At 36.8% G+C, this 25,791-nt stretch overlaps 1 protein-coding gene across 1 annotated transcript in view; it reads right to left on the minus strand.

Moving 5' to 3' along the window:
• CDH2 (cadherin 2) overlaps positions 1-10,852 on the minus strand; it is a 321,339-nt gene extending 310,487 nt beyond the window's left edge. Inside the window, exon 1 of the mRNA XM_053714996.1 lies at positions 10,111-10,852. Coding sequence (XP_053570971.1) covers positions 10,111-10,185 — 75 coding nt within the window. The 5' untranslated portion in view covers positions 10,186-10,852. The remainder of the gene's footprint in view (positions 1-10,110) is intronic.
• Between the last annotated feature and the right edge of the window lie 14,939 nt (positions 10,853-25,791).

A 25,791-nucleotide genomic window follows, 5' to 3' on the forward strand; every position in this document is an offset into this window, starting at 1 on the left:
AATTCAATGCTCTAAAAACCCAAGGCACAAAGGATTGAATAAAGTTATTTTACCCATTCATGTCTGCTATTTTTTTTTTTTACAAGTTTTCTGAAAACAAAAAAGTCACTGTGTCCCTAAATTCTTCTTCATTAAAAATTCAATAAGGAGAAAAATATTTCAGCAAACACATTTTCAATAAGGCTGCTGCCATTTTTTGCCACAAGTATATATAAATATATATATAAAAAAACAGCAAATAAGTACAGGATACAGGTTGTAAAACAACAATTTCAATATAGTGACAGTTTTATATAAAAGCATTAGCTATTTTTTTTTTCCTCAGACGTCAACAGCTAAAGGAAAACTGACAGCATCCAGGACTATCAAATTAAACTAAAACATTTGAAAAGAACATAAGCATTATAAGAAATAGTTTTTGGATATTCAGGTTAAGTGGTGTAATTTATTTGCTTCTGAAATGAAAGTTAGGCATACAAAACAAATAATTCCACAAACTTAAAGGGATAGAAACGTCAAAAGTAAACTTAAACGATTCAGATAGAGCATGTCATTTTAAGACACTTTTAAATTAATTTCTATTTTCAAATGTACTTTGCACTCTTAGTATCCCTTGTTGAAAAAGAATGCACTAGTGGGAGCTAGCTGCTGATTGGTGCCTGAACACATTTGTCTCTTGTGATTGGCTGTAGCGAATCATGTCCGCCAAACATCGCTAAATGCTTTCAGCAAATCATGTCCGCCCAACATCGCTAAATGCTTTCAGCATTTAACATTGAGAAGAAAAATATGTAGTAGTCTGCGCCAAAAGAGAAGGCACACAAGCTCACTATAGGATAGCGATCACCTATCAGGATGATATTATATTTAGAACAAGTAAGGGGAGGTATAGGAGCACCACCAAAATAGGGGCTTAAGTGTGCTATAGAGAGGGTACTCAGACAAATATAACCATTACTAGGGTATGTACGATATAACTGAATGGAAATAAGTGCAAATATTCAGTAGGACAAAAAAAAATGAATGCATAAAGGGTTACTGAGTACATATAGGTATGAATGCAAAGTGTCAGTATGCTATAATATTTATAAGAAACAATATGAAATGGTTGTAAAAAATGGTTGTAAAAGACTAATTAAATCCAGCATAAAAACTGATTCATAGAAAACTGATTTAATCCAACATAAAAACTTATAACAGGAAGCAATATAAAAGAACAATAAATATTAATCTGAACTCAGATGTACATAATGGACCTCACAGGGCCCTAAAAACCAAATAAGGATTTATGGAGGGGACGTCCCAAGAGAAAGAAAACAACAATATGTCCCAGAATGATATAAGAAAAAATAGTCCCAAATGAGAGTCCAATGAAGAACAATCCAGCAGTTGGAGATGCTTGAAAAAGGCTTCAGATCCGGAGCTAACCAGGGACGTTTGGGAATACCTGTAAAAAGAAAAAACAAACGGATGCACAAAAACTAAAAGAAAAAGTGCTCACCATATGTAAGTAGAAACTCAGGCTGGTTTGTCACAAAGTCGATGCCTCCTAAAAGGCCGAAACATGATTTCCGCCCAATATCGCTATATGCCGGATGCATATGATGTCGGCATTTAACATTGCACAAGCATTCTGGTGACATTTCTGGTGAAATGCTTGTGCAATGCTGCCCCTTGCAATCAGCCACTAGCAGGGGTTGTCAATCATCCTGATTGGATCGGGATGATTGTAGTCCGCCACAACAGAGATGGTGGATGAGTTAAGAAGCAGCGGCTTATGACCGCTGCTTCTTAACTTAAATTTCCGGCGAACTTGAAACTTCAGGGGTAGATTGCAGCATCCACTGCTTGATAAATCTAATCTACTTCTATGTATGCGCTATATGAACTTTTACTTTAATTTAGAATATTAGGACAAGATAACTAAACGTTTATATACAAATGTTGTATATGCTCAACAACACAGCTGTTTATGTCAATATTGCTACTATATATCATGCTTTTGATCTAAACATTTCAAGTTGTAATAAATATTTCAAGAAACCTAAATAAACAAACATCATTAAGACAAGCTATAAATTACCATTTGGCATTAAGGAGATTATGAGGGGAAGGTTTGTTTGCAGTCTTTGGTCTTAAAATCATAAAAAGAGATTGAGTTTCTAGTTCAGATGCTTATAATGGTGAAGTAAGAATAGCTACGGCAAATGAGAGCAGACGTGTACCACAAACACGCTATTAGAATGCTGTCTGCACCATACAGCACAATACTTCAGTTAGCATCACCGTGTAAATCTTCACTGAAGTTAAGACACTCCAACAATGTCATTCACATATTGTTCAACTATTTAAAGAGTTCTCAAAATTATCAAACTTTTATTACATTTTGTTCTCTGTATACACACAGGGCCAGATTAAGAGTGGTGCTCTAACTGTTTTGCGCAAGCAATATCCAATTAATTGCGGCTGTTTGCGCGTGTTGGAAGGATCACTCGTATTACAAGTTGAAAGTAAAGGGGAACACAATTACGATTTACACTAGAATAATTACCACAACCTCAGAGCTCTGGTTAACTATTACGCGAGACTAAAATTTGGTACAAGACACAACAAAAATATATTGAAAAGTACAGTTACAATCATAATAACACTATTGATAAACATGATTTAAAAAAAAAGAATATTGCCCAAAAAAGTTATAAGGGCTTAAAGATATGAGGTCTCAGGTGTTAGAGAAATGATGCAGGGCATGAAAATAAGGAACTAACTTGGAAATCTACTACTCATTTGAAATTCAGACTAAGGGGCCAATTTATCAAGCTCCGTATGCTCTATAGCTCCATAAAGACCGCTGTTCCATATCTTGTCCGCCTGCTCTGAGGCCGCGAACACAAGAACTGCTTGTGCAATGAACTGCTTGTGCAATGATAAATGCCGACAGAGTATGCTGTTGGCATTTATCGATGTGTGATGGACATGAAACGCCACATCGTATCATGTCCACTCGCACATTAATAAATAGACCCCTAAGTATTTTTGCATTTTCCTTTTATTATGCATGTGTTGATTATGCAATTCTACTGTATTTGATGGTCTTTTAACAGACCTAACAAAATTCTTAAAACCAAAGCTATGGATTTTATCTATAATAGAAATATTTAACGTAAAGTTCTGAAATATGTCACTATATGTATGTGAAACAATAGTAAATAAAAGTAGTGCAACTTTACATATATCATCTGGTCTTTCACAGGTAGATTTGCTAATGTGTGAACACAGATGCAATTAGCAGCAAACACTTGTGCTATATAGGATCAGTTTTCCATAAACACCAGTGCCATATGGTCAACTGGTGGGTTTTACTTTCACAAAACTCTTGAAATAACTGTTCCAGCTGATAATGTTAACTCTAACGTCTGTTTATTTCTGACTTTACCAGCAATAACAGAGAAACAAACAAATAAATAATTACCATTATAAATATATAAAAAATAGACATTCTTCTGTGAAATCTGTTTTAAGAAAATTACTTTAAAGTGAAAGTAAAGTTATGTGGTCCCCTCTCCTCAGTTACATAGTTCATTTAAAATAAATAGGAGTTTCATTCATGAGTTTGTACAAATTTGCATGCAAATGCCATTTTCGCCGCAAATAAACTCAATATTTTACTACTTACAATTCAACCCGTTTTTCTCCTCTCATTTTACTTCCTGATCACGTTCATCGGTCGACCAATTGACTTTCTGGCCGATAGGCGGCCATGAGCCGACGTCATCCGCCTATGTGTTCAATTGCGCATGCGGCAAATCTTGTTTGTGCTCGTTATGTAGGACGCCCGTTCACGATTCGCGCATGCGCACACCTTTTTGTTTTATAACAGCCAAGGACGCATTCATGCATGCGCGTTGTAAAGAGGCTCATCACAAAATCGCATGCGCATTAATGGTAAGATCTACGATTCGCCCATGCGCAATGCGTTCTTTGCTTGTGAACGCGCATTTTACATACGTATAGAGCGGGTGGGACCGCTCTATACATCTAAACACAGAAACATAGGAAGTCTAAGATGGGCGGAGCATGGCGGATAAGGTTAGAAGAAATAAAATTTTAATTAAAAGTCAAAATTCACATAATGAAGAAAAAAAAAAATAGCGATCCTACTATTTGGAATGTATACAATACTTGGATGTGTTGTAAAGGGCTAAAATTTACTTTCACTTTAATTACCTTTTACTTCAGGTCCCATTTCTATCCTAGAAAACAAAACTAAAAAAATAATATAGGTGAGCCAGGGACTACATATTTGCTATAAAATTATATAATTATCTTTAATGCAGTAATGGGGACTAATACTTAAAGGGACAGTCAACACCAACATTGTTATTGTTTAAAAAGACAGATAACCCCTTTACTACCCATTACCCAGCTTTGCACAACCAACATTGAACATTGTTATATTAATATAATTTATAACATTTAAATCTCTAAATGTCTGCCTGTTTCTAAGCACTACAGACAGCCTCTTATCACATGTTTTTTTTATTTGCTTTTCACAATAAGACAAGGCTAGTTCATGTGGGCCATATAGATAACATTGTGCTCACGTCCGTGGAGTCGTTTATGAGTTATTGGCTAAACTGCAACTCAATAGATAATAAATAAAAAGCCATGTGATCAGGGGGCTGTCAAAAGAGGCTTAGATACAAGGTAATCAGAGAGGTTGAAGGTATATTACAATGACCCTGCTACCTGTGCAAAACTGGGGAATGGCTAATACAATGAATATCTATATTTTTAAACAATACAAATAAACAATAAAGGTCATTTTTGTCCCTTTAAAAAAATAATGCAGAAAGGTCACATTTTTAGAATATAAAATAAATTATATTTTATTAACACATAATGAGCAAAATGTATATACAAAGTATGATATTCTACTGTTTAATGCATATAAAATAAATGTTAAATGGACAGTAAAAAAACAATTTTCATAAAACTGCATGTAATAATCACTACTATAAAGAGGAATATGAACAGATACTGATATAAAAATCCAATATAAAAGCATTTAAAACTTACTTAGATGCTCCCAATTTAGCAGTGTTGATGTGGTTAAAGGAATATGAAACCCACATTTTTTCTTTCATGATTCAGGTAGATAATAGGAGTAAATGCATGCTCTATCTGGATCATGAAAGGAAAAAAAAAAGGGGTTTGTATCCCTTTAAACAGGGACATCCACTAAAAGGGGCTGGGAAAGAAGGAATAGCAGACACTACCCCCCTTCCCATCCCCTGCATATGAAAAGACCAATTACATAACCAGTAGTCTGTAGACATCAGTATACATTTGAAACTTTGGGGCTTGGTTAGGTGTCTGAAAATCAGCATAATGTTATCTAAAACTAAGCAAAATTATACATTGTTACAAAAACACTCCAGATGGGCTATATAAATGGATCATCTACAAAACATTTATGCAAAGAAATATAGGGTACAATTGCACACATATAAAATAAAAGGCACTGAATACCTTCTGCATTGTACCATGCCTTATGTATGGGCATGAGGTAGGGAACCTGGGCTCCTAAGTTCTAGGCCTGGTTACATTTTTGGGTTCTTCCACCTAGATTTCTATATAAAATAATGACATGGCAACTAAAAAAAAAAATAAGCCTGGCTGTCCTGAATAAATAGTAAATCACCCCTACCCCCTTTTTTCTCTCTCTTTAATTTTCTGCAGTAAGAAATTATTGGGTCAATTCTACTCTTATTGAAAAGATTTTCTGTTGTTTAAATAAAATATTCATTATTGTCTATATGTATTTTTGTAAATTCTGTAATAAGCTTTTCAATTGGAATACAATTTTCCATGTCACATAAAAAAATCAGAACATACATTATTAAGGAAAACATTTATAGATGTAAGCTCAAGTTTTGTTACAAGACATAAGCCAATAAGAACACTAAAACACAAAGAGGAAATTAAATTCCACAGCTGAAATGTTACTGATGCCCCTGATACGAATAAAAACAATCTTATTTCCTGTCTCTCTTGCATGAAACGTAAAAATTACCCAACATAAAGGCTTAAAATTTACCAACAAGCTTTCACCACTAACAAAATTCATCCAAATAAAATGCATTAATTCTAAGAACCTATAGTTGTTTTTTTTGTTTTTTAGAAACGTGTTTAAATGATTTCAAATCTTTATAAATATCTCAATAATTATTGATTAAAAATACACATCTGCAAATTAGATATTGTCTAATATACTCTATAATGACAAAATAGTGTACAATAATTAAATCTACTGAGATTCCATTTTTTTCTTAGGACATGGGTTATGCTATATAAAACATAAAGAAATGAAGTTAACATTTTTAGTGAAGAATACAGATCATTGTAAGCTAAACACTTTTTTCTCTCAAGTGAAAATAGCAAAATGATATGCAGCACAGGGTAGGATTTCCCATGAACCAATTCCCACACAAAGTTGACAGAAGCTCTCTGTCAGAAGAGCAGAGTCTGAAAGAGGTTCCTAGTTCAGTCTGGTAAAAATAAGAAAGAAAAAAAAAAGGCTGATTTCTAGGGCAACTTGTATGTATTCCATTCTTAATTTAAAAACAATGGTCCAGTGTCATTATTTAAATATGATTGCAATTATGCTGGTAAAAGGATAAAGAAAATTCCATCTTTTGAAGTAATCATAATGAATTTATATCAATAAAATACCTTATAATGATACATTTAGGAACCTTTTTACGAGCTTAGGCAACCAGCTTTGACAGAACAAAAACCAAAAGAGGATTCTATGTAACACTACTGCAAAAACTAAAAAGGAGAATGCATACAATGACTGCACAGAGCACTAAACATAATTTACAGTACCTCAGTCACACAAATGAAAATAGCTGATTCTCTTCTCACTTGGGAAATATATGGGTTTGGTGAGTTAGTAATATGCGGTTTTAGTGGCTTGTTCTATTCAGCATTCATTCGGGAAATATCTTATTCCAGAGGAAGTGTAAATCTCATAAAAACATATAGAGATGGGTGAGCTTCTAGTGGTATCTTATAAGATCCCATATGCTGCCATTAAATATATATATATATATATATATATATATATATATATATATATATATATATATATATATGTATATATAAATGTGTATATATATATATATATATATATATATATATAAATGTATATATATATATATATATATATACACATACACATAAACACACACATATATTTGTTTAAATATAAAGAGACACAATTATTAAATATAAATGCAGGAAGCAGGTCAGCATATTGTATAGAGCTTAAAGACTATGTAAAACCTGGAGACAGACTGTAAGTAATCCCCACGGCTCTGCAGGCTCCAGTTTAAACACCATGGACAGTAACTCTGCATACCAGTAAGAACTAAACAGAATAAGGCATTGCATGTAGATGCAGAAATAAAAAGTGAGAAAAATACATTGAGTTATCCACTTGACTCTATCTAAAAAGGACCTCAGATTTCTGAAACCTTTTTTTGTTTGTTTGTTTTTTCCAGTTATTAAAGGTATAACAGTATTCTGTTATATTCTTTGTTAGAAAAGATGTTTTGCTTTTATCCAGAATTAAGTACAAAACAGACATTTAAAGGCTGCAAATAGGATGCACATTGACTGTATATATATATATATATATATATATATATATATATATATATATATATATATATATATATATATATATATGCAAGAAAATGCAACAATTAGAACAGAAAATAAGTTTTAATTAAAAAATATTAAAAAGCAGAAAGAATTTAGAAATTAGGTATTGCAAAAAATACACATTTTCCTAAAGAGAGACCACTCCCATCACTCTTTTGTTACCACGTAAAACACACAAAGAGGAGCTTCACAGCAAACATGCTTGAATGTACAAAGAACTAGACAGTCATAGGACCTCCTCCCCTAAAAAGTGCAAAACCATATTTATCATGTGTCTTTCTAAAGAAAAATAAACATAACTGGACCTTGATTAACATCATGTAATTGCCTATATACACCATACAATTGATGGTTATTCTCACAATAAGGTGATAAATAGAAACTGGTAAATTATATTTAAGAATATTGGGTCATGGATTTAGAGATGGATTGAGGAGATCCCTCCAACCCACAGAAAACAGAATTAAGCAATGATGATCTCCACCATCTGTGCAGCAGTTGCCATGAGCCTTCATTTTATCCCCATTATGCTCTATTTTAGATTAACCTCTGAATAACAGATTTATGAATTTACATTTGTTGACACTTTTTACTTTCAAGAATGTCAACCCATCCAAATAGCTGCTATATTTAAATAATACATGTTTATAATAAAGCTGCTACAATTTCAAGAAGTGTCTCTTGGGTAAATGACATTGTGAAGAAAAGTCTGAGAGTTTGTTCATTAATCTCTTGGCTGGTATAGTGGCCTTTAACATTAAGGGTTACTAACACTGGCTACCTAAGTACTGCAGCTTTCTCTGGCAGCCAAACAGTTAAAGAGTTTTGCCCACCTCTAAATACTGTTTTCAATTAAGAGACTATTAATATTATACTTTATAACAGTGAACATACTAAAGGGCATTCAACATAGATAACCAAACTATAATGTGCCAAGTGGTAATGGCTGGGATAAAGTGAAATGTATGGACTCATTTTAGGGCTATGAATAAAGCTGTTTTGAGTCATTCAGTGTTACAGAATGTGAGGAATGCTTTAGAAATAAATAAATATCAACACACATCATATAGTAATCAGTGTAAACCCACCAAAAATATTTTATACATACAGAATACCAACCCAAATCCTTTCTAGAGTTTAGGCGACTATAACTAGTGCATTTAACCTTGTGAGAACGAGAGAGTTCTGCGCATTGTGAATGAAACACATTTTATTGGTATAAACAGACTCTTTTTAATCTGAGCGTCACCTGCTACAAGCCGGATAGAGGAAAGGGGGAGCTGACAGCCGCAGGGACCCACTAACAAGTGCACAGACTTGAGTGCAGCTATCTCACATCATTCTTTGTTACATTATTGTGATATTTATATGGCAAACAGGGAGTTAACAGAATATTCATGACAAAAGCTGAGATGAATGCCACAGGAAGGAGATGAGCTGGCTATAAATTAGCTAACCTTGACAGGCCTAATTAAAAATGGCTATACATGAACACTTGGCTAGCTGCAGCTGCTCACTGAGGCGCCGAAGCCCCTGCAGATCCGATCATGTACCGGTCCTCCGGTCCTCATGTTCAACTCGGCCGCCCCTGGCAAGAGACGACCCGGCTGCTGAATGTCCGCCGCATGCACCCACCTCCCTAAACCATTCGACTTCTGGCTTAATAATGGCAGTGAGTTAAATATATGACATCTTGCAATCCCTGCCACCTTGTGCAAAGCTCCCTCTGAAATAGCAGTGCTAGTCAAACCGTTATACACCAGCACCTGCACATGGATCAGTATATACAAAGCCCTAATATGCATGGATCAGTATATACAAAGCCCTAATATGCATGTATCAGTATATACAAAGCCCTAATATGCATGGATCAGTATATACAAAGCCCTAATATGCATGGATCAGTATATACAAAGCCCTAATATGCATGGATCAGTATATACAAAGCCCTAATATGCATGGATCAGTATATACAAAGCCCTAATATGCATGTATCAGTATATACAAAGCCCTAATATGCATGGATCAGTATATACAAAGCCCTAATATGCATGGATCAGTATATACAAAGCCCTAATATGCATGGATCAGTATATACAAAGCCCTAATATGCATGGATCAGTATATACAAAGCCCTAATATGCATGGATCAGTATATACAAAGGCACCACAGATACTAATGTGCTAGTAATAATGTATTTTTGTTACCCAGGCCCCTTTAGGTCATTATTTGCCTGATATAACAATCCTGCAGCAGTATTAATATGTATTGCCTGTGTTGTTGTGTCTTTCCCAGGGATCACATTGGGAGTGTGCTGTCTTTAATGCAGCACAGTGCCCCTGCTATTCTCTGGCACAAGCCTCTGTGTTAGTTATTACCTGGTGCAGCATCAGGGCCGCTAGGATGCTGAGGGTCGGCATCAGGAACCTCTCTCTCGTGGCTTTCCGGCACATGGTGTTGTGAGGATTAGGTCTGGAATACGATGGCTTCAGGAATGATTAAGAATTAGAAAATATATTGTCCAAGCACACAGATCTTGCTTTATCTTTTTTATGATGGTGGCCCCAAAAAGCAATCAGCAACAGCTAATAGGGACAGAAGGAGGTTAAAAAAAGCCAAGGCTTGGGTGATTTCCAAAGGATCCTCCTGCAGTTCCCACCCACCCCCCGGGAGGAGTCCCCAAGCCTGCGTGCTGTTGGTGTAACTGGATAACGGAGACAATCCGTCCCCTCTACATAAAGACTTGCAACGATGATGCGCTGACTCCCATTGGAGGTCCTCTGTCTTTTGTCTCCCACCTTACACTTTATATTCCAGAGTGAATGATGGTACTGAATGTTGCAGAGAAATAATAACAATAATCCTGACAATGTGCTCTAGATGAAGTCTATTGTTGCATGTGCTTGTACTCCTTTTAAGCACTTTTCTATATATTATTCATTTGGTCTTGGCCCAGGATTTAGATGAGAAGCTGTATTAAGTCCTCAGTGAGTTTCACACACCAAGCATGAACTGCTGGTGCTGCACCCTCATGCATACAGCTCTTGCACTGCACTTTCCCACTTAGCATCACAGTGACTATTTTCCAGTCTGTCTTTCTTTCGTGCTCCCTCCGCCTCCTCTCCTCCTTCCTCAGGCAGCTCAGAGACTGATAACAATACAAGGCGCTGGCTGGATGAATCCCGGGAGGCATTTAGTTTCACAGCCCCTCCTCCTCCCCTCCTGTCACTCTACATATTGGCAACACACAAAACTCTGTAAGGTGCACATACAAATCTCACACACATCTGTTTAAGTGATCTCTTTAAAATAAGCTGTCTAAAGATTTGTGTTTAGGATAAAAAATCTGTGTTTAGAATTCTGTATTATTTTCTCTCCCTTACAGAATAATTTCACTGCAATAATTGGCATGGAAAGATCAAATGAAAGCTACCAACAACACTGCAGTTTGTGTATCTCCTGGAACAAAGAGGGGGTAAAATCTGAGTTTAGTGTTCTAAATGATTTCCTCTGCCACACAGTATTAATTTACTTTAAAAAATGGGCTGGTGGTTCAGATGAGGGCTACCAACAATGCTGCAGTGTTACTGTCTCCAGGAACAAAAAGGGGAGCCATGTATTGGTGTGTAAAATCCTTCTTTTCCCCATAGACTTTCCCCAGTCAGCCAGCTCTGCTCCCCTACATTGTACCAAACCCTCAGCCTACATGTTTTTATACATTTCTCATTTCTGCAGGTTTTTATAGATTTGTAACTGTTTACTGTACGCAGACACTTAAAGCAGCCCTGTCAGTACCTACTGTACAAACTGCTGAGAAAATAATGTTCACACAGCAGTCTTAAAGGGCAGCTAACAGCCTGGTCACAGTCTTAAAGGGACAGGAAAAAAAACACATAGCCTTTAAAGGGTCAACTAGCACCACACGCACACAGTCTTAAAGGGACAGATCACAGTAAAGTTCACACAGGGCAACCTTCAATCTGAAAGGGACAGATCACAGTAATGTTCACACAGCGCAGCCTTAGAGGGCAGCTCAGCACTAGTTAACAGTCTTAAAGGGGTAGGAACATACAAACTTTAGTGGATAAACTCACATTACTAAAGGGAGAGATAATAGTAAACATCAACATGGAGTGCACACAGCCTTAAAGGGACAGTCTATTAAGGAATATTTATTGTTTAAAAAGACGGATAATCCCATACCCATTCCCCTGTTTTACATAACCAACACAGTTATATTAATGCACTTTTTAACTCTGTGATTACCTTGTATCTAAGCCTCTACAGTCTGCCCCCTTATTTCAGTCCTTTTGACAGACTTTCATTTTAGTCAATCAGTGCCCTCTCGTATTGTAACTCCACGGGCGTGAGCACAATGTTATTTATATGGCACAAATGAACTAACGCCTTCTATCTGTGAAAAACTGTCAAATGCATTCAGATAAGAGGCAGCCTTCAAGGCCTTAGAAATTAGCATATGAGCCTACCTAGGTTTAGCATTCAACAAAGAATATCAAGAGAACAAAGCAAATTTGATGATAAAATAAATTGGAAAGTTGTTTAAAATGACATGCCCTATCTGAATCATGAAAGTTTAATTCTGACCAGACTGTCCTTATAAAGAGATGCTCTGTCTTAAATGGACAGTGGCATGTGCACACACACACAGAACTCACTGCCTTTAAAGGGACAACTTTCACCACACGCACAATCTTAATGAGACAGATCACAGTAATGTTCACACAGTGCAACCTTAAAGGGCAGCTTGGCACCTGCACACACAGTCTTAAAGGGACAGGCACAAAACCTTTAGAAGGTAAATACACACCACATGCACAGTCTTAAATGGAGCGATAACAGTGTGTATCCACAAGTAATGCACACAACCTTAAAGGGACACACTGTCTTAAAGGGACAGGGGCAGTGCACCCACAGCCTTTAAAGGAACAACTTGCAACACACGCACACAATCCTAAAGGGACAGATCACAGTAATGTTCACGCAGTGCAAACCTTAAAGGGCAGCTTGGCACCTGCTCACACAGTCTTAAAGGGGCAGGCACACACAACCTTTAGTTGGTAAACTCACACTACATGCACAGTCTTAAAGGTAGCTATAACAGCATGCACCTTTTACAACACACACAGCCTTAAAGGGACAGTTCACCCAAAAACTTTCTCCCCTTTAAATTATTCCCAATGATCCTTTTTACCTGCTAGAATGTATTAAATTGGTTGCAAGTAGTTCCTTTACTCATATTTCAGCATTTTAAAATAGCTGATTTAGCTTGTGGTTTCCCAACCTATACTGAAAGTTTTGATACCGGCGTATACGCTATTGACAAGCCTACGTAAACACAGCCAGCAGAAGAGATTACACCCTCAGTGGGGGGCATGATAGTTAAGTAATAAAATGATAATTTTCCATTGTTCTCTCTATGTATTGAGCTTTGGTGTTCCAGACAAATATAAGATAAGGAAGCAAGTCTGTGTACATAAAAGTGATAACATAATGAGATCTGATATTACCTGAAGCTCAACCCATTGTAATAGGCTGTGGTTTCAAAGCACAAAACCAGCTACTTCAGATACACAAATAAATCCGAAAATGCAATTTCTCAAATATTTTATACTCTGCAGTTGGTATAACAAGTCATTTAAAGTACATTTATGGAAAATCAATTTTACAGTGTACTGTCCCTTTAAAGGTACACTCTGTCTTAAAGGGACAGGTGCACATACACACACACACACACACACACAAAGCACTCACAATGTTTAAAGGGACAACTTGCACCACACACACAGCCTTAAAGGAACATCTCACACCATGCACAGTCTTTAAGGAACAGGCACCCAGGCTTTAAAGTACACCCAAATGCACAAAGCCTTAAAAGAGCACTCAGTCTTAACCTACTTTTTAAATGTAGCGCTGTAACCTTGTGCTCTGGTTGCCTACTTCAAAAGTAATATTTTTGTTGAGCTGATCGTTTGAAATATTCTCCAATCTGTGCTCTACAACAAAAGTGCTGTATGACTAGAATGCTGATTGGAAAACAGTTGAAACCGTTAACTCAACTAATAAAAATACTTTTAAAGTGCGTGGCCACAGGGCAGGGAATTGGAATTTCAGTGCTACATTAAAAATTAAGTTATAGCGTTATCTTCATTAAAACTGAAGAGTTAAACTCCAGCTAAAATATCTCTAACATTCTAGTGGCTAGATTTAGAGCTTGGCGTTAGCCGTCAAAACCAGCGTTAGGGGCTTCTTACGCTGGTTTTGGGCTACCGCTGGTATTTAGAGTCAGTCAGGAAAGGGTCTAACGCTCACTTTGCAGCCGCGACTTTTCCGTACCGCAGATCCCCCTACGCCAATTGCGTATCCTATCTTTTCAATGGGATCTTTCTAACGCTGGTATTTAGAGTCATGGCTGAAGTGAGCATTAGAAATCTAACGACAAGACTCCAGCCGCAGCAAAAAGCCAGGAGTTAAGAGCTTTCTGGGCTAATGCCGGTTCATAAAGCTCTTAACTACTGTGCTCTAAAGTACACTAACACCCATTAACTACCTATGTACCCCTAAACCGAGGCCCCCCCCCACATCATCGCCACTCTATTAAATTTTTTAACCCCTAATCTGCTGACCGCACACCGCCGCAACCTACGTTATCCCTATGTACCCCTAATCTGCTGCCCCTAACACCGCCGACCCCTACATAATATTTATTAACCCATAATCTGCCGCCCCCAATGTCGCCGCCACCTACCTACAATTATTAACCCCTAATCTGCCGACCGGACCTCACCGCTACTATAATAAAGTTATTAACCCCTAATCCGCCTCACTCCCGCCTCAATAACCCTATAATAAATGGTATTAACCCCTAATCTGCCCTCCCTAACATCACCGACACCTAACTTCAACTATTAACCCCTAATCTGCCGATTAGATTACCGCTACTCTAATAAATTTATTAACCCCTAAAACTAAGTCTAACCCTAACACTACCACCCCCCTAAATTAAATATAATTTTTATCTAACAAAATAAATTAACTCTTATTAAATAAATTAATCCTAATTAAAGCTACATACTTACCTGTAAATTAAACCCTAATATAGCTACAATATAAATAATAATTATATTGTAGCTATTTTAGGATTTATATTTATTTTACAGGCAACTTTGTATTTATTTTAACCAGGTACAATAGCTATTAAATAGTTAATAACTATTTAATAGCTACTTAGTTAAAATAATTACAAAATTACCTGTAAAATAAATCCTAACCTAAATTACAATTAAACCTAACACTACACTATCAATAAATTAATTAAATAAAATACCTACAATTATCTACAATTAAATCTAACACTACACTATTAATAAATTAATTACATAAAATACCTACAAATAAATACAATTAAATAAACTAACTAAAGTACAAAAGATAAAAAAGAACTAAGTTACAAAAAATAAAAAAATATTTACAAACATTAGAAAAATATTACAACAATTTTAAGCTAATTACACCTACTTTAAGCCCCCTAATAAAATAACAAAGCCCCCCAAAATAAAAAAATGCCCTACCCTATTCTAAAATAAGAATAGAAAAGCTCTTTTACCTTACCAGCCCTTAAAAGGGCCTTTTGCGGGGCATGCCCCAAAGAATTCTGCTCTTTTGCCTGAAAAAAAACATACAATACCCCCCAACATTACAACCCACCACCCACATACCCCTAATCTAACCCAAACCCCCCTTAAATAAACCTAACACTAAGCCCCTGAAGATCTCCCTACCTTGAGTCTTGTTCACCCAGCCGGGCACAGATGGACCAAAAGAAGACATCCGGAGCGGCAGAAGTCTTCATCCTATCCGGACAGAAGAGGACATCCAGACCGGTAGACATCTTCATCCAAGCGGCATCTTCTATCTTCATCCATCCGGAGTGGAGCGGAGCCATCTTCTTCCCAGCCGACGCGGATCCATCCTCTTCTACCGACGCCTACTCACCGAATGACGGTTCCTTTAAATGACGTCATCCAAGATGGCGTCCCTCAAATGCCGATGGAATCAGCCAATCAGATTCAAGTTCAATCCGATTGGCTGATCCATTCAGCCAATCAGATTGAGCTCGCATTCTATTGGCTGATCGGAACAGCCAATAGAATGTGAGCTCAATCTGATTGGCTGATCCATTCAGCCAATCAGAATTTTCCTACCTTAATTCCGATTGGCTGATAGAATCCTATCAGCCAATTGGAATTCAAGGGACGCCATCTTGGATGACGTCATTTAAAGGAACCGTCATTCGGTGAGTAGGCGTCGGTAGAAGAGGATGGATCCGCGTCGGCTGGGAAGAAGATGGCTCCGCTCCGGATGGATGAAGATAGAAGATGCCGCTTGGATGAAGATGTCTACCGGTCCGGATGTCCTCTTCTGCCCAGATAGGATGAAGACTTCTGCCGCTCCGGATGTCTTCTTTTGGTCCATCGGTGCCTGGCTGGGTGAACACGACTCAAGGTAGGGAGATCTTCAGGGGCTTAGTGTTAGGTTTTTTAAGGGGGGTTTGGGTTAGATTAGGGGTATGTGGGTGGTGGGTTGTAATGTTGGGGGGGTATTGTATGTTTTTTTTCAGGCAAAAGAGCAGAATTCTTTGGGGCATGCCCCGCAAAAGGCCCTTTTAAGGGCTGGTAAGGTAAAAGAGCTTTTCTATTTTTATTTGTAAAATAAATAATAGTTGTAATATTTTTCTAATGTTTGTAAATATTTTTTTATTTTTTGTAACTTAGTTCTTTTTTATTTTTGTACTTTATTTTGTAGTTTATTTAATTGTATTTATTTGTAGGTATTTTATGTTATTAATTTATTGATAGTGTAGTGTTAGATTTAATTGTAGATAATTGTAGGTATTTTATGTAATTCATTTATTGATAGTGTAGTGTTAGATTTAATTGTAGATAATTGTAGGTATTTTATGTAATTAATTTATTGATAGTGTAGTGTTAGGTTTAATTGTAACTTAGGTTAGGATTTATTTTACAGGTAATTTTGTAATTATTTTAATTAGGTAGCTATTAAATAGTTATTAACTATTTAATAGCTATTGTACCTAGTTAAAATAAATACAAAGTTGCCTGTAAAATAAATATAAATCCTAAAATAGCTACAATATAATTATTATTTATATTGTAGCTATATTAGGGTTTATTTTACAGGTAAGTATTTAGCTTTAAATAGGAATATTTTTTTAATAAGAGTTAATTTATTTCGTTAGATTTAAATTATATTTAATTTAGGGGGGTGTTAGTGTTAGGGTTAGACTTAGCTTTAGGGGTTAATACATTTATTAGAGTAGCGGTGAGGTCCGGTCGGCAGATTAGGGGTTAATAGTTGAAGTTAGGTGTCGGTGATGTTAGGAAGGGCAGATTAGGGTTTTTTTTATTTTTTTTTTATTTAATTTTTATTGTACAAAAAAGAAAGAAGACAAATACAAACAACACACATATAACAAACATTTCTCCATGCATGGAGATTACAGCATACAAAAAACACTATATAAGAAGGGACAAAAGCTAAGTAGCCATGACCCTTTCCCGGACAACTCAATAATAAAAAAAAAAAAAAAAAAAAAAAGGTAGTAGTAGGGAAGAATATTCCCTCTCTCCTCTCACCCCCCCCGCATCCCCCCACCCCCCCTAATCTAATTTAATGTTGATGATTTGTTCTATATATTGTACGAAGTCGTTTCCCTGAAGGCCCACGAAAACTCTCCACCTTCTACAGAATTTCTCTCCTGAGGGCCCCTCCAATTTTGATTCATATGCTGCTTTGATTGATGAGTCTAATAATGCTTTCCTCACTTCTGAGATAGTGGGTGTCTTACAAGAAATCCAATATTTAAAGAGAAGTGTTCTAATAATTGTTAATGCTATTAGTATAAAGTCAACATCTTTATCCCAAGCGGCGTGGGATCTTAAAAAAAGAATAGAGTCTTGTGTTAGCTGGATCTTTTTTTTTACTATATTAGAGAGAAAATATTCTACCTTCATCCAAAATTGATTTACCTTAGGGCATCCCCAGACTAGATGAATCAAGTCAGGGTCTTGAAAGTGGCATTTAGAGCAGATATTAAACACATTTTTGTTCCACTTAGCCACTGTCCGAGGAATTAAATAGTCTCTGTGTATCACCCTAAATTGAATTTCCCTATAATAAGACGAGGAAAACAACCTCTGTGCAGTCTTCACACTCTTTAAGAGTATTGTTTCAAGATCAGGAGAATCAACCAGTGTTAGCCACTGGGAAGTCAAATCTGCTAGAACCGATGTTTCTTCCAGGGATACCAAAAATTTATAGATAAAGGATAATAATCCCTTCCTAACCTTTACCAGATCAACCAGCGGGTGTTGTTCCCACATCTGGGGATCCAAATTCACTAGTTTAAGGATATAGCCTTTTACTTGAATAAAATAGAATATATGATTTTTCTGAGCTTCCGGGAAAATCTCTTGAAATCTATCAAATGTGTAAACTTTATTTGACTCAGAGTCATAGAAGTCTTTCACTATAAGTGGTCTTCCTGGTGACCATTTTTTAAAAGTGTCCACCATATTGCCTAAAGGGAAGTGTGTATTGCCAGTTATCGGCAGCCATTTTGAGATATTCTGCCTCATTCCAACCGATTTAGTTAACCTTCTCCAGACTATTATTATATCTCTATACAGAGGGTGTTCCATTAATCTCTTTCCTAATTCTTTATTTGAAGCAAACAGAATATAATTTAAGGAGAGCGGGGTACAGACTTGATTCTCGAGAATCTCATCCGAGTATACAAAGGATCTTGTTAGCCAATCTATAGGGAATCTTAAGATGGCAGCCTGATTATATCTCTCTAGATCGGGTAAAGCGAGCCCGCCTTTAAAATAAGGTTGATATAACTTGGCTAGTTTCAGTCTTGGCTTTCTCCCGCTCCAAAGAAACGCTCTCAGAGCTTGATTAAAGAGACGTAGATCAGTCTTATTTATTAAGAGAGGAAACATCCTCAAAGTGTACAGAATCTTGGGGACAATAAACATCTTATAGAGAGCTATCTTACCTGTCAGTGAAACCGGGAGTGAGACCCATGATTTTAATTTTTCTCTGCTATCCCTCAGTATTGATACAAAATTATCTTTATACCAATCTGCTGTATTAGCAGAGATCTTCAACCCCAGATATTCGTTTCTATAAACTGAAAGGGTTGTGCTTCCCCTGAATCGTGCTTCAGCCACAAGATTTTGGACTTCAAGAGGTTTGTTTTATACCCTGAGGCTCTACCGTATTGTTCGAGCAGATTAATAATGGCACTAATCTGCTTTCTTGGCTCAGCAACAAATAGCAGAAGGTCATCTGCGAATAGAGCAGTTTTATGTTTTACCTGGTCTATATTTATTCCGATCAACATATTTCTTAATTTGATAGCCAGAGGTTCTATTATAAGATCAAACAATAACGGAGACATCGGGCATCCCTGACGGGTGCCTCTAGTTAGCATAAATGAGTTAGACATAGAGTTATTAATCAACAAAGAGGCCTTAATATCTGAATATACCTTAACGATAAAATCCCTAAAGAGGCCCCTAAATCCAAATCTCTCTAGGACCTGGATCAAGAAGGGCCACTCCACCCTGTCGAAGGCCTTCTCTGCATCCAAGGATAGAAGGAAGGCCTCCGGCAGGGCAGTGCAGTCTCCCCCAAACCGCTTGATGACCTGAAGAATTTTCCTTACATTAAATTCAGACGCTCTCCCCATAATGAAGCCTGCCTGGTCTTGATGCACTATCGCTGGTAGCAAAGATTTCAGTCTTTCCGCCAGAAGTTTCATCAGTATCTTGTAATCAAGGCCGAGAAGTGAAATGGGCCTATATGAAGTCATATCCGATGGATCTTTATTGATCTTTGGAATTAAGATTATATTAGCCCTCTTAAAGTTCTCTGAAATTTGTTTATCTGTTCCATAATATGTATTATAAAGATTGGTCAGTACTGGGCCTATCTCTGTTCGCAGGATTTGATAAAATTCGACCGGTAAGCAGTCTGGGCCAGGAACTTTTCCTCTAGCCATTGAATTGATGGTTCTTTGTATTTCCCTCTCTGTTATTGGTCGATTCAGACCCTCACTATCCTCTCCTGTAATTTTTGGGAAATTGATATCTTCCAAAAAATGTTTAATGTCCTCTGAGTCCGGACATTGTGAAGTATATAAGTTAGTGTAAAACCTCTGAAATAATTGCAGTATTCGGCCTTGATCTGTATATACTTGATCCTTCTCTCTAATTGCTGCTATTGATTTCCTCCTAGACTGTCTTTTAAACAGAGAGGCCATATATTTGCCAGCTTTATTTCCATATTTAGCAAATCTAGCACTACTCTTATATGAGAGTACCTGTGCCTCTCCCAGAAGGAACGTCTCTCTTTCTTTCTTTGCCTGGAAGTATTTATCTGTATTCAATTTACAGGGTCTTTCCCTAAACAAGATATATGCCTCCCTCACTTTATCTGAGAGGTCTAAATATTTCCTCATGTTCTCTTTCTTTACCTTTGCCACATAGTTAGAGATTTCCGCTTTTAGATAGGCTTTAGCAGCTTCCCAGAAAAGCTGGACATCCCCTCTGCAGTGGCTATTAAACGAGCTATAGTCTTCCCACGCTTTAATTAAAAAGTCTTTAAAGCTGGTGGAATCTTGCAGATAAGCTGGAAAGAAAAAAGAATTAAATGAGAACTTCCTTTTTCCTGCGATAGATAAAGTAAACGGAGCGTGATCTGATAAACTAAAATCTCCAATGCTACATTTCTCGACTGGAGATTAATGTGTCTGAGATCAAAAAAAGATCTAACCTTGATAACGTATTGTGAGTTTTAGAGCAACACGTATATTCAAGACTATTTGGATTCAATAATCTCCATATATCAACTAATTTTAGTGAGTTATGAAGTAGATTAAATATTTTCTTCTCGAAGTTCAATTGAGCAGATTTGAATTTAGTCTCCCCACTTCGAGCCCCCACTTTCCTTCTATCCAAGTATGAGTTTGGTGTGACATTAAAGTCCCCCACCAGTACTATCTTAGCTTTAGGGAATCTGAACATCTTCTTCACTAATAAATTCCAAAATTTCTCATTAGAGACATTAGGACCATAAATGTTAACCAAGAGGTATTCTTCCCCCTCAGTAGAAAACCTAATGATCAAATATCTTCCCTCACTATCTTGAGAGATATTAAGAATTTTATATTCCAACCATGTGTGGAAAAGAACCATCACTCCTCTAGACGCTTTCGTATATGATGAAAAGAAAGATTCTCCCAGCCAGCGAGCTTTGATCTTTCTATGCTCTTTATCTGATAGGTGAGTTTCCTGTAGACACACTATATCGAAATCTTTTTTCCCTAGTAGATTCAAGATTGCTTTCCTCTTTATAGGGGAGTGTATCCCCCCTATGTTCCAAGTCAGTATTTTAACCATCTAACTTATATGAGGGAATCCTCAGAGAGAAAGATAGGGGAGGGGGGAGGGAAAGGAGAGGAAAGAGAAGGAAAAAGGGAGAAGAGGAGAAAGAAGAAGAAGAAATAAAAAAAATTAAAAAAAAAATTGAGTAAATAAATTGTGTTTTAACCCCTTGTGAACAGAATCATACCTTATTTTACCCATAACTATAATGTCTTTCTATCTATACAGATACTAATAAAGCTTTTTAGGCATATACACAATCCTTCCCTATTTAGAGGAGTAGGCATGTTTCTCATTCGTCCTAATATTACAGTGATAAACAACATTTCACAAACATCAAACCAGAAATATATAAACCACCTGTGTTCAACATCATATATTACTTGATACATAGCTATAAATTCTTTGTAAGTGTATATAAAAAAAAGAGGGCAGAAAAGTATATTGCCCTTTGTAATCAAAATGTTGTAATAAAATAAATAAAAAAATTTTTTTTTAAATAAATAAGTAAATTGTGTTTTAACCTCTTGTGATCAAAGTCATCCCTTATTTTACCCATAGCTATAATGTCTTTCTATCTATACAAATACTAATAAAACTCTTAGACATATACACAATCCTTCTCTACTTAGAGGAGTAGGCTTGTTTCTCATTCGTCCTAATATTACAGTGATAAGCAAGAATTCACAAATATCAAACCAAAAATATATAAACCACCTGTGTTCAACATCATATATTACTTGATACATAGCTTTAGGCCTATACACAATCTTTTCTCTACTTAAAAGAGTAGCCTTGTTCCTTATTTGTCCTAGTATTACAGTGATACACATCGTTGTGCAAACATCAAAACAAGAGAAAAAAAAAAATATAAAAAAAAAATATATATAAACACCATGTGTTCAACCTCATATATTACTTGATACATAACTATAGCTTCTTTATGTTGTACTATAGGAGAAAAAAAAAAAAAATTTGATCTCTTGAGCAAACACAGAGAGATCCAATATTGGAACAAAACAAAAAACAAAGCAAAACAAAAAAAAAATATAATGTTTTCTGTCAGGGGAAGAAAAAAAAAAAAAAGGGCTAAATAGAAAAACAAAAAAATCTTTGTTAAGTAGCATCTTTAGACACACAAAAACAATTACAAAAACCATATAATGTAAAGAAGACTCTCATTAAACCATCCCCTTCTTCGATTCATTATCCAAGAATGAAAGGGCTGCTTCTGGGGAGTCAAAAAAGAAAAAGTCCAGGCCTGATTTTATCCTGAGTCTGGCTGGATACAGCAGGGAGAAAAACCTCTTTTCTGCCACTAGGCGAGAGCAGATAGGCGAAAATTGTTTCCTTTTCAGCGAAACTTCAGAGGAAAAGTCCTGGAAGAGCAGGATCTTTGCTCCTTGATGGTGTAGATTCTGTTGTTTCCTATAGGCTCTCAAGATCTCGCTTTTTCTTTGGAAGTTCAAGAATTTCGCCATGACTGGTCTTGGTCTCCTATCAGTTGTTGTTGATTGGTCTCTTTCTCTTCCCATTCTATGCACTCTTTCAATTATGAATATGTTCTGCTCTGGATTTAAGCCCAATAACTCAGGAATAGTCCATTCCACAAACTTTTTTAAGTCCTGGGTTTTTATTGATTCGGGGATGCCAATCAGGCGTAGATTGTTCCGCCTGGCTCTATTTTCCATCTCATCAATTTTGTTAGATAGTGATAGATTTTGTTTCAATAAGGCCTCCATCTGAAGTTGTACTTTAATCTGAGTATCTTCGCAATTTGAAATCCGTTGTTCCATCTCTTTTATTCTCTCTGCCTGATTTTTTAACTCCTCCAGTATTGTGTTTAATCTGGTATGAATCTCTTCCAATTTGGGCCCTATCAGGGCCGAGACCAGTGTTGCAATTTCCCTTGCATAAGAAGTGTCAGGGATCTTTTCTTCCCTAAGTGATTTATTTGGGGAGTTAATTGAGTTGGCAGACTTATTGCCTTTTTTATCTGTTTGTTTCATTTTTGGTGACATCTTCCCCTGGTTGAGATACTTCTCCATATATCTGCTGGCTTAATTCAGGCTCTGACCTGCTAGCTCCCAGTTGTAATCAACACTCAGCAGGGTGTCATTTCACAGGTCTTTTTCACAATGAGTGCAGTTTACCACCAAATCCCTTTGAGAGAGGAGGGCTTTGAAAAATAATGAAGAGAGAAAAAGAGAAACTTGTACCAGTCCCTGAGAAACTCCAATCTTTATCAAATTCAACTTCTTGAGCAGGAGATTTTTAGGGAAGGTAGGGAGAGAAGGAGGGAGAAAAAAAGGAAACCAAGAGCCAAGAAAAAAGTAAGCTGAGGTCCTATACTCTCTGGTTCAACACCCCTCTTACGTATGAGGGACAAACAGGGAACAAAAACAGCAGCAGTCAATAAAATAAGTTCCTACCTTCCCTTGTTCCTCCCTTTCTCCTCCATTTGCTCCACTCTGTTCGCCCACAATTTTTCTGGGCCTCTCTCCTTGCTCCTTTCTTTCTTTCAGGGGGACAAAGGCCTCCTCTAAGAAGGCAACTCTGTGGCTTCCCAAGTGCACCCCCTCACACCTTCTGCACCCGGAACAAACCTCAGGGTTAGTCGGTGGCCCAATAGATCCTGGGCCCCTAGACCCTTCTTGTTTCGCTGTGGGTAGTAGCTTATCACAGCCTTGCCCTTGCCGTATCCTGCTGTGGAGGTGTCAGGCCAGGTGTAGCCCACAATTTGAGCCACCTCCCCTCCTAGCGCTCCTGGCAGAGAAACTTCCCAAGGGTGCTCCAAACCCCAAACTCAGCACTGGACACGGTTTCCTCTCCACCGCTAGCGTGTCCGTGCTTCTGCTTGGGCTCCCGCTGTGTTGCGCTACGTGCTGTCGTCACAGCGCACCTCCCCCTCATCAGATTAGGGGTTAATACTATTTATTATAGGGTAATTGAGGCGGGAGTGAGGCGGATTAGGGGTTAATAACTTTATTATAGTATGTAAAATCAGTGGATATAGGAGGCGCTATAGAGCCGTAGGATATATAGATATAAATAAATGTAAAATTCACTGTATCGTGACCAGTTAAAACATTCAAAAAATTAAAAATCCAAAATTCCAATGACCCTTAAGGGATACGTTAAAATACTATTTATGTGCAAAATCTGTGATAAAAAATCGGTGATAATTAAAAATAAAGGAAAATATCTACGCATATATATATATATATATATATATATATATATAAAAACAATTTATCCAAGTGAAAAATCAAAGTGAAATAAATGCAGTATCAAAGTGCAATCAATGATCAAGTGACAATAATTAGTAAAACACAGATGTGATATTTAATAAGTCAATGCATAAAAGGTTGACACAAACAATCCATATAACAATCAATCATACATAAAATAAAGTAAAACCGGTTAAACATACACACTATACATAACCCCTCAGATTCCCCAAATCAAATGGGGCTGGCGGAGAACGCCTATAATGACTGTGTTCTAATCTTGGTGTTAGTAGTTCAAGGGGATCCCCTAAAGAAGATGGTCCGGAATGACAATGTGGGTTTAATTATTATAAATCCAAAGATATAAATGTTAATGTTTCTGAATGGTGCCGTTATATCCCCAGTCTTATTTGGTCACAAATAAAAGCCCACAATGGTATAGAGCTCCAGGATTGACTGTTTTTTCCAACAAGCAGTTAAGAGTAGCTGAAGCTGATAAAATTGAGGAAACAGTTACCTGCGGAAAGGTGTTGTAGCAATAGCGAATCACCTGTGCAGAGAGTGGATTTAAGGGCAAAGGTTGCAGGAAGTAGCATCTTGAAAAAGACCCAGAAGGGGTTGAAACGCATAGAGGACTTACCTGCTACTGTTTGCGATTATTTGGAGGACCGAAGCTGAAGTGAACTCTCTGTACCCTGGCGTACAGAGGACATCCTGTGGAAACAAACACTTGCGCAAGTGGTCACCTAGGATCCGGAACCGGGTGACGTCACTCACGGGATTTTCGCTGAGCAGACATCTAAAGGAGCAGCCGGAGTGTCGGGCCAGATAAGGAGATCGCTGGCAGACACTTGTAAGAAGGTAGGAGAGCCTCCCGGCTAAGTTATAAATACTTGATTGCCTTTAACTAAGAGAACATTAAGGAAGGAGCTCTATACCATTGTGGGCTTTTATTTGTGACCAAATAAGACTGGGGATATAACGGCACCATTCAGAAACATTAACATTTATATCTTTGGATTTACAATAATTAAACCCACATTGTCATTCCGGACCATCTTCTTTGGGGGATCCCCTTGAACTACTAACACCAAGATTAGAACACAGTCATTATAGGTGTTCTCCGCCAGCCCCATTTGATTTGGGGAATCTGAGGGGTTATGTATAGTGTGTATGTTTAACCGGTTTTACTTTATTTTATGTATGATTGATTGTTATATGGATTGTTTGTGTCAACCTTTTATGCATTGACTTATTAAATATCACATCTGTGTTTTACTAATTATTGTCACTTAATCATTGATTGCACTTTGATACTGCATTTATTTCACTTTGATTT

This window comes from Bombina bombina, chromosome 5, assembly GCF_027579735.1.
Source record: "Bombina bombina isolate aBomBom1 chromosome 5, aBomBom1.pri, whole genome shotgun sequence".
NCBI lineage: Eukaryota > Metazoa > Chordata > Amphibia > Anura > Bombinatoridae > Bombina > Bombina bombina.